The 19,609-nt window shown below is 37.7% G+C and overlaps 1 protein-coding gene and 1 long non-coding RNA gene across 4 annotated transcripts in view; both read left to right on the top strand.

The window, feature by feature from the left end:
- Positions 1-11,936, top strand: part of LOC132563763 (NEDD8-activating enzyme E1 regulatory subunit-like) — a 42,185-nt gene extending 30,249 nt beyond the window's left edge. For 2 of the 3 annotated variants that reach the window (XM_060228517.1, XM_060228516.1), the window contains 5 exons: positions 1,361-1,397; positions 1,706-1,792; positions 8,337-8,479; positions 8,956-9,026; positions 9,197-11,936. In XM_060228517.1, coding sequence (XP_060084500.1) covers positions 1,361-1,397; positions 1,706-1,792; positions 8,337-8,479; positions 8,956-9,026; positions 9,197-9,356 — 498 coding nt within the window. In that variant the 3' untranslated portion in view covers positions 9,357-11,936. The remainder of the gene's footprint in view (positions 1-1,360; positions 1,398-1,705; positions 1,793-8,336; positions 8,480-8,955; positions 9,027-9,196) is intronic. The other variant, XR_009554811.1, reaches the window with a different exon arrangement.
- A 771-nt stretch (positions 11,937-12,707) lies between these two features.
- Positions 12,708-14,979, top strand: LOC132563765 (uncharacterized). Its single transcript, XR_009554812.1, has 2 exons — positions 12,708-13,553; positions 13,726-14,979. It is a non-coding gene; the product is annotated as an uncharacterized LOC132563765 (long non-coding RNA).
- Positions 14,980-19,609: the final 4,630 nt, after the last annotated feature.

Genomic DNA, 19,609 nt, shown 5'->3' with positions numbered 1-19,609 from the left:
AGTTTATTTGTTAGTTGTCAGACATTGCATGTAGCCCAGATAGGGTGTTTTTGTTAGTTGTCAGATTGTACATGAAGTATGGGTAGGATGAATGATTTGCACAATGCTTGCATTGACCTTTCTGGGGCTGCATGTTTTTTCTGTTACTGGAATGCTGTCCAAGGTGGTATATGTAATTTTGTGTTTAGCATGCTACAAGGTTGACTTGTAAGTGGACTGAGGTTACCAAAACAACCAGTCTTAAATATATTGTGTATTGTTGACTGAGACTTTTCCATGATGACTCGGTCAATAGACTACATTCTATTCTTGATAATTTTATACAGGAAAATAGAAATCTGAATAAATTTTAATGTAGAATGATCCTGAGACCATTTAGAAATGGTATTGTGTCGGTAGCTTGTTAATAATAGTTATTAATCGTTACAAGTGAAGCTCAATCACCAAAAAATGTCTAGTTTCCTGTAAATATAACGTATAGATTGTGGAGATTTAGGTACACTGTAAAAACTGACAGTAAATGATATAAGGATTAAGTACAGTTTAGTATTAGGAATACAAACATACACAGTTCACTGAGCTTATGCTATCTTCACTCTAAGACCTGGGCTGCTATTCATTAAACCATCCTCATGCTAAAGTATGAAATTTGTGTTCAGTCCATCTTTTATTTAAACTTCCTTAAATCCATAGTTGTTCAAAAGCAAAACTTTAAAATCCTTCTTATCACTGAAAAGACATTAATTCAGATTTCATATTTATCATCAAAAGTGTTTTAGCATGAGCACAAAATTTTGAGGAGGTGTACCATTTATGAATATGGGCCCAGGATTTCAAATCAGCCTTTGAACATAATACACAATACTTTTAAGATTTCTGTATCTAATTAGATTATAGAAAATAATAAAATTTGATTGGTGAGAAAGTTTAGAAATAAAGGATTTTAATAATTACACAAAGTATACTTATATAGAAATAGAGATTGATATAATTTAGATTTCATGGAATCATTTGTTTTAATGTTTGTTAGTTTTCAATGTCAGTGTCATTTGTATGCTTCATTGGTCATAAGGAGAGGTTCAATGTATTGATAACTTTAGTAAATGTATACTAGCCAGAGTGAATTCAGGCATAAAAAGAAAAAAGTTGATCAGATCATTTTGAAATAAAAATTCTGCAGACGTTATAGTAGTTAAAAGTCTGCGCTACAGTGTAGTGAAGACCTATGGATTTTCTCAACTCTTTGTTAGTAAATCATTACTGATATGAGATTGCTGTCAATAAATAATTAAAGGTATTTTTTTCTACATATATGACATTTTCATTTATTCATTTTTAAATTTCATTTTGTTTATTTCAGGATCCAGGTATTTCAGAACAAGATATCAGATTATTTTGTGAGTAATACAAACAGCAGATGTTCATTTCAAGTTTGAAATCAATTGCTTACATAATGTAAATCATTACATTTTAGTGATCAGAGTTTTGAAAATTTCTTAAAAGATTTTTCTGCTGGAAGAATTGTGATTTATTTGTTAATTTCCATTTGAATGTTGTATAATTGATGTATTTGTTTAATTGTAAGAATGTGATGTTGGTTCAGATAAAGGTTTATTGTTTATTTTATCATAATGTTTAGTGTAAAGTATATGTAATATAAGAAGAATAAGTTATGTATTAAGTGGAAAGTATTGATGTTTTGTAGGTAAAAATGCTGCCTTTCTACGAGTAGTTCGATGTCGCAGTCTTGAGGAGGAATACAACAGCGCTACAGCACGGAGCCAGGAGATAGGTAGGTAACACACTATAATCAGTGAATGGCAGTTCTTTATACTTTATAAACAAACATTGTCCTGTCACAGAATTAAGGTGTAATAAATAAATATATAGACAAGAGAAATATTTCGAATAAAATGGGGGTAAGGGGCTGAAGTTTGGGTGGAAGGAGGGTCCAACATGGCCCATTGTTTCACCAGAAAAATTTCTGCTGAAACAGGGTCCATTACATCATGAGGAAAATGTCCTGCTACAACAGGGTCCATTACATCATGAGGAAAATGTCCTGCTACAACAGGGCCCATTACATCATTAGGAAAAGGTCCTGCTACAACAGGGCCCATTACATCATGAGGAAAATGTCCTGCTACAACAGGGTCCATTACATCATTACGAAAAGGTCCTGCTACAACAGGGTCCATTACATCATTACGAAAATGTCCTGCTACAACAGGGCCCATTACATCATTAGGAAAAGGTCCTGCTACAACAGGGCCCATTATGTCATGAAGAAAAGGTCCTGCTACAACAGGGTCCATTACATCATTAGGAAAATGTCCTGCTACAACAGGGCTCATTACATCATTAGGAAAAGTTCCTGCTACAACAGGGTCCATTACATCATGAGGAAAATGTCCTGCTACAACAGGGCCCATTACATCATGAGGAAAATGTCCTGCTACAACAGGGCCCATTACATCATTAGGAAAAGGTCCTGCTACAACAGGGTCCATTACATCATTAGGAAAAGGTCCTGCTACAACAGGGTCCATTACATCATGAGGAAAATGTCCTGCTACAACAGGGCCCATTATGTCATGAAGAAAAGGTCCTACTACAACAGGGTCCATTACATCATGAGGAAAATGTCCTGCTACAACAGGGCCCATTATGTCATGAAGAAAAGGTCCTGCTACAACAGGGTCCATTATGTCATGAAGAAAAGGTCCTGCTACAACAGGGTCCATTACATCATTAGGAAAATGTCCTGCTACAACAGGGCTCATTACATCATTAGGAAAAGTTCCTGCTACAACAGGGTCCATTACATCATGAGGAAAATGTCCTGCTACAACAGGGCCCATTACATCATTAGGAAAAGGTCCTGCTACAACAGGGTCCATTACATCATTAGGAAAAGGTCCTGCTACAACAGGGTCCATTACATCATGAGGAAAATGTCCTGCTACAACAGGGCCCATTATGTCATGAAGAAAAGGTCCTGCTACAACAGGGTCCATTACATCATGAGGAAAATGTCCTGCTACAACAGGGCCCATTACATCATGAGGAAAATGTCCTGCTACAACAGGGTCCATTATATCATTAGGAAAAGGTCCTACTACAACAGGGTCCATTATGTCATGAAGAAAAGGTCCTACTACAACAGGGTCCATAACATCATTACGAAAAGGTCCTGCTACAACAGGGTCCATTATGTCATGAGGAAAAGGTCCTACTACAACAGGGTCCATTACATCACGAGGATATGGTCCTGCTTCAACAGGGTCCATTACATCATGAGGAAAATGTCCTGCTACAACAGGGTCCATAACATCATTACGAAAAGGTCCTGCTACAACAGGGTCCATAACATCATGAGGAAAATGTCCTGCTACAACAGGGCCCATTATGTCATGAAGAAAAGGTCCTGCTACAACAGGGTCCATTACATCATTACGAAAATGTTCTGCTACAACAGGGTCCATTACATCACGAGGAAAAGGTCCTGCTTCAACAGGGTCCATTACATCATTAGGAAAAGGTCCTGCTTCAACAGGGTCCATTACATCATTAGGAAAAGGTCCTGCTACAACAGGGCCCATTATGTCATGAAAAAAAGGTCCTACTACAACAGGGTCCATTACATCATTACGAAAATGTCCTGCTACAACAGGGTCCATTACATCACGAGGAAAAGGTCCTGCTTCAACAGGGTCCATTACATCATTAGGAAAAGGTCCTGCTACAACAGGGTCCATTACATCATTAGGAAAAGGTCCTGCTACAACAGGGCCCATTATGTCATGAAGAAAAGGTCCTACTACAACAGGGTCCATTACATCATTAGGAAAATGTCCTGCTACAACAGGGCCCATTACATCATGAAGAAAAGGTCCTGCTACAACTGGGTCCATTACATCACGAGGATATGGTCCTGCTTCAACAGGGTCCATTATATCATTAGGAAAATGTCCTGCTACAACAGGGTCCATTACATCATTAGGAAAATGTCTTGCTACAACAAGGTCCATTATATCACGAGGATATGATCCTGCTACAACAGGGTCCATTACATCATTAGGAAAAGGTCCTGCTTCAACAGGGTCCATTACATCATTAGGAAAAGGTCCTGCTACAACAGGGCCCATTATGTCATGAAGAAAAGGTCCTACTACAACAGGGTCCATTACATCATTAGGAAAATGTCCTGCTACAACAGGGCCCATTACATCATGAAGAAAAGGTCCTGCTACAACTGGGTCCATTACATCACGAGGATATGGTCCTGCTTCAACAGGGTCCATTATATCATTAGGAAAATGTCCTGCTACAACAGGGTCCATTACATCATTAGGAAAATGTCTTGCTACAACAAGGTCCATTATATCACGAGGATATGATCCTGCTACAACAGGGTCCATTATATCATTAGGAAAATGTCCTGCTACAACAGTGTCCATAACATCATTACGAAAATGTCCTGCTACAACAGGGTCCATTACATCATTAGGAAAATGTCCTGCTACAACAGGGTCCATTACATCACGAGGAAAAGGTCCTGCTTCAACAGGGCCCATTACATCATTAGGAAAAGGTCTTGCTACAACAGGGCCCATTACATCATGAGGAAAATGTCCTGCTACAACAGGGTCCATTACATCATTACGAAAAGGTCCTGCTACAACATGGTCCATTACATCATTACGAAAATGTCCTGCTACAACAGGGCCCATTACATCATTAGGAAAAGGTCCTGCTACAACAGGGCCCATTATGTCATGAAGAAAAGGTCCTGCTACAACAGGGCCCATTACATCATTAGGAAAAGGTCCTGCTACAACAGGGTCCATTACATCATTAGGAAAAGGTCCTGCTACAACAGGGTCCATTACATCATGAGGAAAATGTCCTGCTACAACAGGGCCCATTATGTCATGAAGAAAAGTTCCTGCTACAACAGGGTCCATTACATCATGAGGAAAATGTCCTGCTACAACAGGGCCCATTACATCATGAGGAAAATGTCCTGCTACAACAGGGTCCATTACATCATTAGGAAAAGGTCCTACTACAACAGGGTCCATTATGTCATGAAGAAAAGGTCCTACTACAACAGGGTCCATAACATCATTACGAAAAGGTCCTGCTACAACAAGGTCCATTATGTCATGAGGAAAAGGTCCTACTACAACAGGGTCCATTACATCACGAGGATATGGTCCTGCTTCAACAGGGTCCATTACATCATGAGGAAAATGTCCTGCTACAACAGGGTCCATAACATCATTACGAAAAGGTCCTGCTACAACAGGGTCCATAACATCATTACGAAAAGGTCCTGCTACAACAGGGCCCATTACATCATGAGGAAAAGGTCCTGCTACAACAGGGTCCATTGCATCATGAGGAAAATGTCCTGCTACAACAGGGTCCATAACATCATTACGAAAAGGTCCTGCTTCAACAGGGTCCATAACATCATTACGAAAAGGTCCTGCTACAACAGGGCCCATTACATCATGAGGAAAAGGTCCTGCTACAACAGGGTCCATAACATCATGAGGAAAATGTCCTGCTACAACAGGGCCCATTATGTCATGAAGAAAAGGTCCTGCTACAACAGGGTCCATTACATCATTATGAAAATGTCCTGCTACAACAGGGTCCATTACATCACGAGGAAAAGGTCCTGCTTCAACAGGGTCCATTACATCATTAGGAAAATGTCCTGCTTCAACAGGGTCCATTACATCATTAGGAAAAGGTCCTGCTACAACAGGGCCCATTATGTCATGAAGAAAAGGTCCTACTACAACAGGGTCCATTACATCATTACGAAAAGGTCCTGCTACAACAGGGTCCATTACATCACGAGGAAAAGGTCCTGCTTCAACAGGGTCCATTACATCATTAGGAAAAGGTCCTGCTTCAACAGGGTCCATTACATCATTAGGAAAAGGTCCTGCTACAACTGGGTCCATTACATCACGAGGATATGGTCCTGCTTCAACAGGGTCCATTATATCATTAGGAAAATGTCCTGCTACAACAGGGTCCATTACATCATGAAGAAAAGGTCCTGCTACAACTGGGTCCATTACATCACGAGGATATGGTCCTGCTTCAACAGGGTCCATTATATCATTAGGAAAATGTCCTGCTACAACAGGGTCCATTACATCATTAGGAAAATGTCTTGCTACAACAAGGTCCATTATATCACGAGGATATGATCCTGCTACAACAGGGTCCATTATATCATTAGGAAAATGTCCTGCTACAACAGGGTCCATTACATCATTACGAAAAGGTCCTGCTACAACAGGGTCCATTACATCATTATGAAAATGTCCTGCTACAACAGGGTCCATTACATCACGAGGAAAAGGTCCTGCTTCAACAGGGTCCGTTACATCATTAGGAAAAGGTCCTGCTTCAACAGGGTCCATTACATCATTAGGAAAAGGTCCTGCTACAACAGGGCCCATTATGTCATGAGGAAAAGGTCCTACTACAACAGGGTCCATTACATCATGAGGAAAATGTCCTGCTACAACAGGGCCCATTACATCATGAAGAAAAGGTCCTGCTACAACTGGGTCCATTACATCACGAGGATATGGTCCTGCTACAACAGGGTCCATTACATCATTACGAAAAGGTCCTGCTACAACAGGGTCCATTACATCATTATGAAAATGTCCTGCTACAACAGGGTCCATTACATCACGAGGAAAAGGTCCTGCTTCAACAGGGTCCGTTACATCATTAGGAAAAGGTCCTGCTTCAACAGGGTCCATTACATCATTAGGAAAAGGTCCTGCTACAACAGGGCCCATTATGTCATGAGGAAAAGGTCCTACTACAACAGGGTCCATTACATCATGAGGAAAATGTCCTGCTACAACAGGGCCCATTACATCATGAAGAAAAGGTCCTGCTACAACTGGGTCCATTACATCACGAGGATATGGTCCTGCTTCAACAGGGTCCATTATATCATTAGGAAAATGTCCTGCTACAACAAGGTCCATTACATCATTAGGAAAATGTCTTGCTACAATAAGGTCCATTACATCACGAGGATATGGTCCTGCTACAACAGGGTCCATTACATCATTACGAAAAGGTCCTGCTACAACAGGGTCCATTACATCATTATGAAAATGTCCTGCTACAACAGGGTCCATTACATCACGAGGAAAAGGTCCTGCTTCAACAGGGTCCGTTACATCATTAGGAAAAGGTCCTGCTTCAACAGGGTCCATTACATCATTAGGAAAAGGTCCTGCTACAACAGGGCCCATTATGTCATGAGGAAAAGGTCCTACTACAACAGGGTCCATTACATCATGAGGAAAATGTCCTGCTACAACAGGGCCCATTACATCATGAAGAAAAGGTCCTGCTACAACTGGGTCCATTACATCACGAGGATATGGTCCTGCTTCAACAGGGTCCATTATATCATTAGGAAAATGTCCTGCTACAACAAGGTCCATTACATCATTAGGAAAATGTCTTGCTACAATAAGGTCCATTATATCACGAGGATATGATCCTGCTACAACAGGGTCCATTATATCATTAGGAAAATGTCCTGCTACATCAGGGTCCATTATATCATGAGGATATGATCCTGCTACAACAGGGTCCATTATATCATTAGGAAAATGTCCTGCTACAACAGGGTCCATTACATCATTAGGAAAATGTCCTGCTACAACAAGGTCCATTATATCACGAGGATATGATCCTGCTACAACAGGTTTTATTATGTCTTGTTGACTTTTAGACTTTTCATTGAAATTATAAAAAGATAAATTTTTTAATGATTGTAAATCTGTGGTCAATGATTGAAGGGTATTTTTATGTTGGTTGGAATTGGTTCATACAATATTATATTTCCTAGAGCTTTATTCTGACAGCTGCACGTGACAAAAGTCACCATCTAATTTGTACATGTTTCACATAATATTATTCTACAACACAAGAATCGTGATAATTTTGCATTACAAACCAGAAGTGGATCTAGTCAAATTGATCATGCAGTGATATAGTTTTGTACATGCACAGGGGGTCTTTGTGTTGAATAGTTGATATGATGTCAATTTGATGTTATGGAATTTCCAAATTCTACCAGTGATATCATTTTGTGTATGTTTTTGTATGTAACTTAGTCATACTTGGTTTCAGTGTATGGATTTTAAAATACTTGTATTGGTGACATAGCTTTGTGTTTGGAAAGGATTGGTCTGTTTGTGGGAAACCTCAATCATACATCTGGTATAATATAATTACTTCCCTTTTTCTTAAGTCACAAATTTGTGTTTTAGAGTCTCATATTGCTGACGAGGATAGTGATGATGAGGTAGTGTTTTATGTGCTGCTGCGAGCGGTGGACCGATTTTATGAGGAGTTTAATCGCTTCCCTGGCTGTTACAATGACCAGGTGGAGCCTGACATTCCCAGACTCAAGGTAAACATACCAAATCATTTCAAAACAAGATGTGTTTATGAAACACTATGCCCCAAGTTGAAACAAAATTCTGAAGTTGAACATTAAAACTGTACTGTGTAAGGCATGTGCTAATTGCGTTCACACTATGTGAAACTCTTTATTATGCCTTCATTGTGAAAGTCACAGTCAAGGTCACTTGGTGACCACCAGAAAGGTCTTGTCACAAGGAAAATCCATGCCAAATATGAAAGTTGTACCTGTTAAGGTGCAATATTATTGGCAAGGTTAACGTTGACAACAGACAAATAGACAGCACAGAAACTCAAAAACAATATGCCCTTGGTATTTCGATCCAGGGCATAAAAATTTATCTTACTTGAATTTTTTTCTTTAGACTATGAAAGCTGTTTTTGTCAGTTTTATTGAAAAAGTACTGGTACATGTAGGATTTAATGAATGATTGTGTCAAGATTTAACTGAAGCGTCTGTTCCAGGTCTCTTTGGTGAAGGTTTTACAGGAATGGGGCTTGTCACCTACAATCAAAGATGACTATATCCATGAAATGTACGTATTTACTTTCATCATTTTATTTCATTTTGAATCGTGTGGCTGTTGATTTTTCACTGGAAAATTGGACATTTTCTAAGTAGATTTGGATTTGGATTTAATGATAAGGAAAAACTAACTAGGTGAAATTGTTATTGTGTTTACATGTTGTGTTTTTATCTCCTCAGATGTCGATATGGTTCAGCTGAGCTGCATACAATAGCTTCCTTTATTGGGGGTGCTGCAGCCCAAGAAGTCATCAAAGTTATCACTGGTCAGTTTGTTCCAATAAATAACACCTATATTTACAATGCAATGAAACAGACTTCAATCACTGTGGAGTTATGATTGACAGTGTTATTAGCTGTACAGACAAATGTACCACTGACCATGGAACTGTTACACCATCACTGTGGAGTTATGATTGACACTGTTATTAGCCGTAAAGACAAACGTACCACTGACCATGGAACTGTTACACCATCACTGTGGAGTTATGATTGACACTGTTATTAGCTGTACAGACAGATGTACCACTGACCATGGAACTGTTACACCATCACTGTGGAGTTATGATTGACAGTGATATTAGCTGTACAGACAAATGTACCACTGACCATGGAACTATAAACAGACTGTGATTGATTCCATCAAGATAGTGGCAACAGTTTTTGTGAGGTTTCAGATATTGTGTTATTACAATAGATGCCATATTTCTTTTCTCACCCTGGAACTGTAGGATTATTACCCTGAAAGTGTCAGATTTTCAAGGCAACTCTCCAAAAAAATGATTTTTTTTGTCCTGCAAACTTTATTTTGTTATGGAAATTATCAAAAGAATTGGAATTGTTACCATGGAAACTACATCAAGTAGTGCTTTTTCCTGTGTCTGACAGCAATTAGAATCTGCTGATATTTATAAATGTAGGTACAGTTTCTGAGAGGTGTGTTATCCATTACTGACCGATGTGTTCTATAGATACATTGAAGTATTGTGATTCTGGAGGACAAGTCTATAGTCTCTGAGTGACACTTATATGATAGTACAAATATTTAGTGAACAAACCAATTATTTTATGCTTGATGTTTAATGATTTTTCATTGAATATGAATTATGAATATGATAGAATGTCATGATACCATGTCCATCCAGCATCAACTTTTCCCTTTTAAGTGCTTCTTCTCAATAACCAAACGTCCAAGAATCATTATGTTTGCCTGAAATGTTCCTGGGATAAAGCAAGACAAAATGTGCAAAAAGAAATAAACTTAACCTCACATTCAAAGTCACAGGGGTCAGGTTTATGGAAACCTTAGGCAAAGAACTATGATTCATGTATTTTGCAAGAAGGTTCTTTGGAAATAGCCAAACAAATTGTATGGAAAGAAATGACCTTGATGCCATATTCAAGTGACAGTTGTGAATTTTTTTAAAACCCATAAATGAATTCTTCTCTTCAACCAAAATGCATATGATTATTATATTCAGTGTGAAGGTTCCTTAGATACAGCCCAACAATCATTTTGATGAAAAGAATTGACCTTCAGATGTTAATGATGTAAAATGTTAAAGTATTTGTGACAAACATTGATTACCAGGTGTGTAATGCAGGTCTGTTGACCTAAAAACATTGACTACCAGGTGTGTAATGCAGGTCTGTTGACCTAAAAACATTGACTACCAGGTGTGTAATGCAGGTCAGTTGGGTCTAAAAACATTGACTACCAGGTGTGTAATGCAGGTCTGTTGACCTAAAAACATTGACTACCAGGTGTGTAATGCAGGTCTGTTGACCTAAAAACATTGACTACCAGGTGTGTAATGCAGGTCTGTTGACCTAAAACCATTGACTACCAGGTGTGTAATGCAGGTCTGTTGACCTAAAAACATTGACTACCAGGTGTGTAATGCAGGTCTGTTGACCTAAAAACATTGACTACCAGGTGTGTAATGCAGGTCAGTTGGGTCTAAAAACATTGACTACCAGGTGTGTAATGCAGGTCTGTTGACCTAAAAACATTGACTACCAGGTGTGTAATGCAGGTCTGTTGGGTCTAAACACATTGACTACCAGGTGTGTAATGCAGGTCTGTTGACCTAAAAACATTGACTACCAGGTGTGTAATGCAGGTCTGTTGACCTAAAAACATTGACTACCAGGTGTGTAATGCAGGTCTGTTGGGTCTAAACACATTGATTACCAGGTGTGTAATGCAGGTCTGTTGACCTAAAAACATTGACTACCAGGTGTGTAATGCAGGTCAGTTGGGTCTAAAAACATTGACTACCAGGTGTGTAATGCAGGTCTGTTGACCTAAAACCATTGACTACCAGGTGTGTAATGCAGGTCTGTTGACCTAAAAACATTGACTACCAGGTGTGTAATGCAGGTCAGTTGGGTCTAAAAACATTGACTACCAGGTGTGTAATGCAGGTCTGTTGACCTAAAAACATTGACTACCAGGTGTGTAATGCAGGTCTGTTGACCTAAAAACATTGACTACCAGGTGTGTAATGCAGGTCTGTTGACCTAAAAACATTGACTACCAGGTGTGTAATGCAGGTCAGTTGGGTCTAAAAACATTGACTACCAGGTGTGTAATGCAGGTCTGTTGGGTCTAAACACATTGATTACCAGGTGTGTAATGCAGGTCTGTTGACCTAAAAACATTGACTACCAGGTGTGTAATGCAGGTCTGTTGGGTCTAAACACATTGATTACCAGGTGTGTAATGCAGGTCTGTTGACCTAAAAACATTGACTACCAGGTGTGTAATGCAGGTCAGTTGGGTCTAAAAACATTGACTACCAGGTGTGTAATGCAGGTCTGTTGACCTAAAAACATTGACTACCAGGTGTGTAATGCAGGTCTGTTGACCTAAAAACATTGACTACCAGGTGTGTAATGCAGGTCTGTTGACCTAAAAACATTGTGTAATGCTACCAGGTGTGTGTAATGCAGGTCTGTTGGGTGTGTAATGCTAAAAACATTGACTACCAGGTGTGTAATGCAGGTCTGTTGACCTAAAAACATTGACTACCAGGTGTGTAATGCAGGTCTGTTGACCTAAAAACATTGACTACCAGGTGTGTAATGCAGGTCAGTTGGGTCTAAAAACATTGACTACCAGGTGTGTAATGCAGGTCTGTTGACCTAAAAACATTGACTACCAGGTGTGTAATGCAGGTCTGTTGACCTAAAAACATTGACTACCAGGTGTGTAATGCAGGTCTGTTGACCTAAAAACATTGACTACCAGGTGTGTAATGCAGGTCTGTTGACCTAAAAACATTGACTACCAGGTGTGTAATGCAGGTCTGTTGACCTAAAAACATTGACTACCAGGTGTGTAATGCAGGTCTGTTGGTGTGTAATGCCTAAAAAACATTGACTACCAGGTGTGTAATGCAGGTCTGTTGACCTAAAAACATTGACTACCAGGTGTGTAATGCAGGTCTGTTGACCTAAAAACATTGGGTGTGTAATGCAGGTCTGTTGACCTAAAAACATTGACTACCAGGTGTGTAATGCAGGTCAGTTGGGTCTAAAAACATTGACTACCAGGTGTGTAATGCAGGTCTGTTGACCTAAAAACATTGACTACCAGGTGTGTAATGCAGGTCTGTTGACCTAAAAACATTGACTACCAGGTGTGTAATGCAGGTCTGTTGACCTAAAAACATTGACTACCAAAACATTGACTACCAGGTGTGTAATGCAGGTCTGTTGACCTAAAAACATTGACTACCAGGTGTGTAATGCAGGTCTGTTGACCTAAAAACATTGTCTACCAGGTGTGTAATGCAGGTCTGTTGACCTAAAAACATTGACTACCAGGTGTGTAATGCAGTTCTGTTGACCTAAAAACATTGTCTACCAGGTGTGTAATGCAGGTCAGTTGGGTCTAAAAACATTGACTACCAGGTGTGTAATGCAGGTCTGTTGACCTAAAAACATTGTCTACCAGGTGTGTAATGCAGGTCTGTTGACCTAAAAACATTGACTACCAGGTGTGTAATGCAGGTCTGTTGACCTAAAAACATTGACTACCAGATGTGTAATGCAGGTCAGTTGGGTCTAAAAACATTGACTACCAGGTGTGTAATGCAGGTCTGTTGACCTAAAAACATTGTCTACCAGGTGTGTAATGCAGGTCAGTTGGGTCTAAAAACATTGACTACCAGGTGTGTAATGCAGGTCTGTTGACCTAAAAACATTGACTACCAGGTGTGTAATGCAGGTCTGTTGACCTAAAAACATTGACTACCAGGTGTGTAATGCAGGTCTGTTGACCTAAAAACATTGACTACCAGGTGTGTAATGCAGGTCTGTTGACCTAAAAACATTGACTACCAGGTGTGTAATGCAGGTCAGTTGGGTCTAAAAACATTGACTACCAGGTGTGTAATGCAGGTCTGTTGACCTAAAACCATTGACTACCAGGTGTGTAATGCAGGTCTGTTGACCTAAAAACATTGACTACCAGGTGTGTAATGCAGGTCAGTTGGGTCTAAAAACATTGACTACCAGGTGTGTAATGCAGGTCTGTTGACCTAAAAACATTGACTACCAGGTGTGTAATGCAGGTCTGTTGACCTAAAAACATTGACTACCAGGTGTGTAATGCAGGTCTGTTGACCTAAAAACATTGACTACCAGGTGTGTAATGCAGGTCTGTTGACCTAAAAACATTGACTACCAGGTGTGTAATGCAGGTCTGTTGGGTCTAAACACATTGATTACCAGGTGTGTAATGCAGGTCTGTTGACCTAAAAACATTGACTACCAGGTGTGTAATGCAGGTCTGTTGGGTCTAAACACATTGATTACCAGGTGTGTAATGCAGGTCTGTTGACCTAAAAACATTGACTACCAGGTGTGTAATGCAGGTCTGTTGGGTCTAAACACATTGATTACCAGGTGTGTAATGCAGGTCTGTTGACCTAAAAACATTGACTACCAGGTGTGTAATGCAGGTCTGTTGGGTCTAAACACATTGATTACCAGGTGTGTAATGCAGGTCTGTTGACCTAAAAACATTGTCTACCAGGTGTGTAATGCAGGTCTGTTGACCTAAAAACATTGACTACCAGGTGTGTAATGCAGGTCTGTTGACCTAAAAACATTGACTACCAGGTGTGTAATGCAGGTCTGTTGACCTAAAAACATTGACTACCAGGTGTGTAATGCAGGTCTGTTGACCTAAAAACATTGACTACCAGGTGTGTAATGCAGGTCTGTTGACCTAAAAACATTGACTACCAGGTGTGTAATGCAGGTCTGTTGACCTAAAAACATTGACTACCAGGTGTGTAATGCAGGTCTGTTGACCTAAAAACATTGACTACCAGGTGTGTAATGCAGGTCTGTTGACCTAAAAACATTGACTACCAGGTGTGTAATGCAGGTCTGTTGACCTAAAAACATTGACTACCAGGTGTGTTGGCCTTGTTGATTATTTTGTCAGCTTATCATTGTATGTGTATATTCTGTCATATATCAGAGAAATATTTATGATATTCAAGGAGAGAACAATTTTCTATTTATTGCTACAATGAATATTGATATAATCAATAATGCAGTATTTGCTATGACATTCTGCTGATATTAAGTGTGAGGAATGACAGCAAGCCAGCATCATTCTGTTTTTGGCTTTCATTATTTGTTTAAAGATCCTATACAACTGTTATCATATTTATATTTATTAAAAATCTCTAGTATGCAGTGAAGATGCTGTATGCTTTGATTTATTCTGCTTTAACAAGCAGCCTGCATTTGAAGTCTTATGATTGAAATATCGACAGTTGTCATGTGACAATAAGGAACATCTAGGAAAACAAAAGTTGTTTATGAAAGCTAGAAATGTCAAGATCATCAAAACAGGGCATAAATTTTGTAGAAATATTTGTGTTGACAATGAATGCTGCCTTGATCGATTGTACATGTAATAAAGCTTGTATTCTACTTCACCTGTATTTTGTATCTATTAAGTATCAGTATGGGTAGTATAAGATCAACTGTTTATAGGATCACACAGGCTGACTGTGCTTACATTATAAATGGTAGGTTTAATTGTCAGCAAAACTCTTCATTTATTTTAACAAATTTATTCAAGGTCAGTTTCAATCACAACACACTACAAATGTCCCCTGTGAGAGGGTTAATCATTGGTCAATAAATATCCCATTCAATAATGATGCTTGGTGTGTGTTGTGATTGAAACTTATTTGAATTAGATTTGATATTTTATTTCATCACCCTGCATACTTTTAAATATCTGCACCCAACACGCAGTTCCCAACACAACAACCACCTGACTCTGAAGTGACGTCGGCTATCTGACCCTAAGGGTCAGAATGACCTATAGCAAGAGTTTCATCTGTCCTTGTGTGCAATGTGTAAACTTTCCATTCAAATTACTTTTTCTCAATGACCAGAGTCTCAGGGTATGATATTGTGTCTGTAGCATGATGGGATGAAGGACTACCAAGTTTGTTGATATGAATGACCTTCACCTACTCTCAAGGTCATAGGGGTCAAACATGTTAAAATATTTAAAGAATTTCTTTTAAATAATCAAAAGCCCCAGAGTGCTGATATTGAAACTGTAGCATGCTAAGATGAAGGGCTTCAAAGTTTGTTAATCTCTAGGACCTTGACCTTCTTTCAAGGTCAAACATGTCAAATATGTCAAAATCTTTAAGAAAATCTTCTCAATAACTGAAATGTTCATGATACTGATATTGGGCCTTTAGCATGCTGGGATGAAAGGCTATCAAGTTTGTTAAACCAATTTCCTTGACCCACTTTCAAGGTCACAGGGTTAAAATGTTTTGAAATATTCAAACGGCTTTCAATTACCAAATGGTTTATGATGCTGATATTGGTCCTTTAGCATGCTGGAATGAACTTTGTTCACCTAGACCTACTCTCAAAGTCACAGGGGTCAAATTTGTTGAAACACATCAGAAGCTTCTTCTCTTGATATTGGGCCTGTAGCATACTTTTTCAATAAGGGATTTGTCTGGAGTAATGGCATTTGTGTAGTGCATGTATAAAGAATATGATTTCAAGTTTACGGAAAATGTCTTTATGAACTAATCAGTGTCTTCTATATCAGCTGTAGTGTAATTTAGCAATTTATTTCAGGCCTATCCTTGTTTGTTTATCTTAACATGAATGCCATAACAAGGTTATGTATATACATTTTTTATAATGATTTTTGTTTCCCTAACAGTCTTTAGAGAATTGCTAAGGTTGGGAGCTTTGGTTCATCCTCTTACGCAATATCATCTCATTGCCATGCCAATAGATATATATATATATACAAACGATTCTGGCTGTAAACGAAGGTGTCCAGATTATTGAAGATCCACTATATTTAAGCTTTTAGATTACAACTTAGATTTTCAGAAATGGTTTCAAAGTCTATATGACTAGTTCTTTTCAGATTAGCTTTACATTCATATTGTTAATGTTAGACCTGAATTTTCATCGCCCTTCTTCTGAGGAGTGATGTTTTAGGAGATAGATCCAAATATGCAATATTTGGATCTATCTTTTTTTGAGAACAGATTTACAATTTATTTCATTTCATTTTTTTTTTTTTTTTTTTTGTAATTTATATTTGATTCATTTTCACATTTTGAAAACAAAAACTCATTTACATAAGACATGGAACAAATGGGGAAGAACATATTGTAAAACATAACAACAGCACACTAATTACACCAACAGGTACAATAGGCAAAATAAGTCTAGGTTCTGATAATGTAAAGAATATATAATACATAGTGAATACATGTGTTAAAAGACAAAGGCATACTTTTGTACCAAGGTAGAGTAATAGAATAAATATTAGACAAAAGTAAATCCCTCAAATACAAACTATTCACTTTAACAATCTAACCACTGTTGGATTTGTGCACTTAATTGAGCTTTATTTTTAAATTTACATTTAGATGAAAGAATTTGGTGTGCTTTTAACTCAACATTAAAGTGACTTTTAACACTATTATAATTAAGTTGTTGTTCAAGACATCTGGACTTATATATGTAATGTTTTATAATTTTTAGCTATAATGTTAATTCTTAAACTTTCAATTAGACTTGACACAAGATGACAGTCCCATAATATATGGATAATAGTTTCTGGATGAAGTTTGCAACAAGAATATAGGTTATTATCAGTTTTTCCAATTTTGAATAAGAAAGTATTTGTAACAAGGTTTCTATGATTAATTCTATACTGCAGCCATTGAAGTTTTGGAATTGGATGTTGTGTTAAAAGGAGCTGAATAAATGTTGTTCCATGTATCTTCTCTCAAATTTAATGAAGTGTTCCATTTTCTTTCAGATTTTGGTCTAGTAGAATTTTTACTAATTGTTTTGTAAATTTCTTGAGCTCCCTTTTTGTCTTTCAAAATAAGTTTTAAGTTAATGGGAATACTAGGTAAAACAGTTCTTTTTTCTAAGTCGAATAAGTTTTGGTTCCTCAAGATAAAATGATAGACAGCTGTTTTAATACTTTGATAAGTTAAGAAATTAGTATGAATATTATATTTTTCTCTTAATTCTTCAAGATTATAAAATGTTTTGTCCTCTTTAATTAAGTCATTAATAGTATGAATCCCATTATTATACCAAACCCTATTGAAGACATGTTTTCTATCAACTTTTATTTCACTATTAAACCAAATTGGATTTTCTATTATATGTGTTATATAAATTTTGATTGCTAAAATAGTGCTATACCATGCTTCTAGGACGTCTTTCCAGAATTTGTTTTCACATTGTTTTGATAGCTCTTTCACCTTTTTTTATTCCCATATTAGCTAATCTATGTTTATCAAAAAAAGAATCTATAAAAAATTCCCACTTTCTAGAATGGTTATATATCCTTCTGATCCAGGTTACTTTTAAAGCAGTAATGTATGATTAAATATGTATCATTTTAAGCCCCCCTTCCAGATAGTTTTTAATTATAACATCTCTTTTTTATTTTATCAGGTTTACCATTCCATAGATAGTCATAAAATAAAGTATTGATTTTTTTCATATACAAGTCATCAGGATTGGGAAGAGATAGAAACAGATGATTGAACTGAGATATCAATAAAGTTTTTATAACAGTAATTCTACCAATTGGTGTAAGTATTCGTTTGCGCCACACTGATATTAATGATATTAATTTTGTCAAAATTAAGTTTAGTAATTTTATGTAAATCTACATCATATTCTATGTCCAAAAGATTAAAGTTAGTACACCCCCATTTTAACTTTAAATTGGTATTATAAGTATCTTCACTATATTTTTTGCTGCCATTCCATACTACCTGAGTCTCGGAGAAGTTCATTTTTAAACCTGAAATATTTGCAAAGACTGTTTAATGTTTCATTGAACATGGTTGTCATCAGGGGGATCCGGTTTCATCTTATATTTTTATTTTGTGTGCAGTGATTTTATCAATAATTTTAAGAAATAACTCTTACATCAAAGGAATTACTGTACGAGAAAAAGAAATACTTCTATCACAGTTTGCTGATGACACCTCTGTTATATTGGATGGATTCAAAAAGTCTTTAGACGAAACATTAAACAGTCTTACATTCTTTGCAAATATTTCAGGTTTATTCCCTATAGTGAATTTTTCCATTTCCAGCATTGTTCCTCTATCTTTATAGGTGTAAGTTTACAAGATGCAGATTGATGAAAATTATGGGGAAGTTTTATGGTTGCCATAGAGATCTCACTGATAAATATTCTGTTTCTTTGTATGACACGAAGCTGGACATGTTTGATGGTAGTTAGTTTTCCTGTTAGTGCCATTGTTGTATGCCTTGTTCTCATTTCAAGACATGACATTACTTACTGGGATTGACCGAGGTTTATATGGCGGGTGTCGAGGTTTATATGGCGGGTGTCGAGGTTTATATGGCGGGCGTCGAGGTTTATATGGCGGGCGTCAAGGTTTATATGGCGGGTGTCGAGGCGAGTGTCGAGGTTTATATGGCGGGTGTCGAGGCGAGTGTCGAGGTTTATATGGCGGGTGTCGTTGATGAAGCATTATGCTGCCATATTGTTATTCTCTTGATTCTTTTTTTTTTAAATCAGAAAGAAATTGTGGTGAATTAATGAACATGTTAAAATAAAGCAAAAATATATGTGAAAGGTGTGTTCTGACAATGGCAGTGTCAGTGGTAGGGTAAATAGTGAATATAGGGTAAGTGTCTTCAAATATAAGCTATATTTTGGCGAAGGCGAAGAAGGAAAAAAGTGACGAGCAAAGTCTGAAATCCCAGTGATTCTTTAAAGCACTATAATGACAGCATAAACCATCACTAAAAGTAAGGACACCTGTTTCTTATTTATAACCTACAGTAAACATGGAACTGATAAACGCCCTTCTCTACCAGCAGTGATAAGTAACCTAGCTTCATTGCAATCTATCACGGACCACAGAAATTGAAAAAGGCTTTTAATATGTCACTGGGAGAAACACACTAGACTTCTAGGAAGACAACTTTGTCACTGTAATCTATCAACTCATTCAAATGCATTTATAGTTTCTTTGAGGTAAGGTGAGTGCCTTGAGCCAG

The sequence above is a fragment of the Ylistrum balloti genome, unplaced genomic scaffold, assembly GCF_031769215.1.
Source record: "Ylistrum balloti isolate Yb309-2 unplaced genomic scaffold, AGI_CSIRO_Ybal_v1 Utg371850, whole genome shotgun sequence".
NCBI classification, from domain to species: Eukaryota; Metazoa; Mollusca; class Bivalvia; order Pectinida; family Pectinidae; genus Ylistrum; species Ylistrum balloti.
Note: the sequence above shows the minus strand (reverse complement) of the source record. Positions and strands in the feature narration are given on the sequence as shown.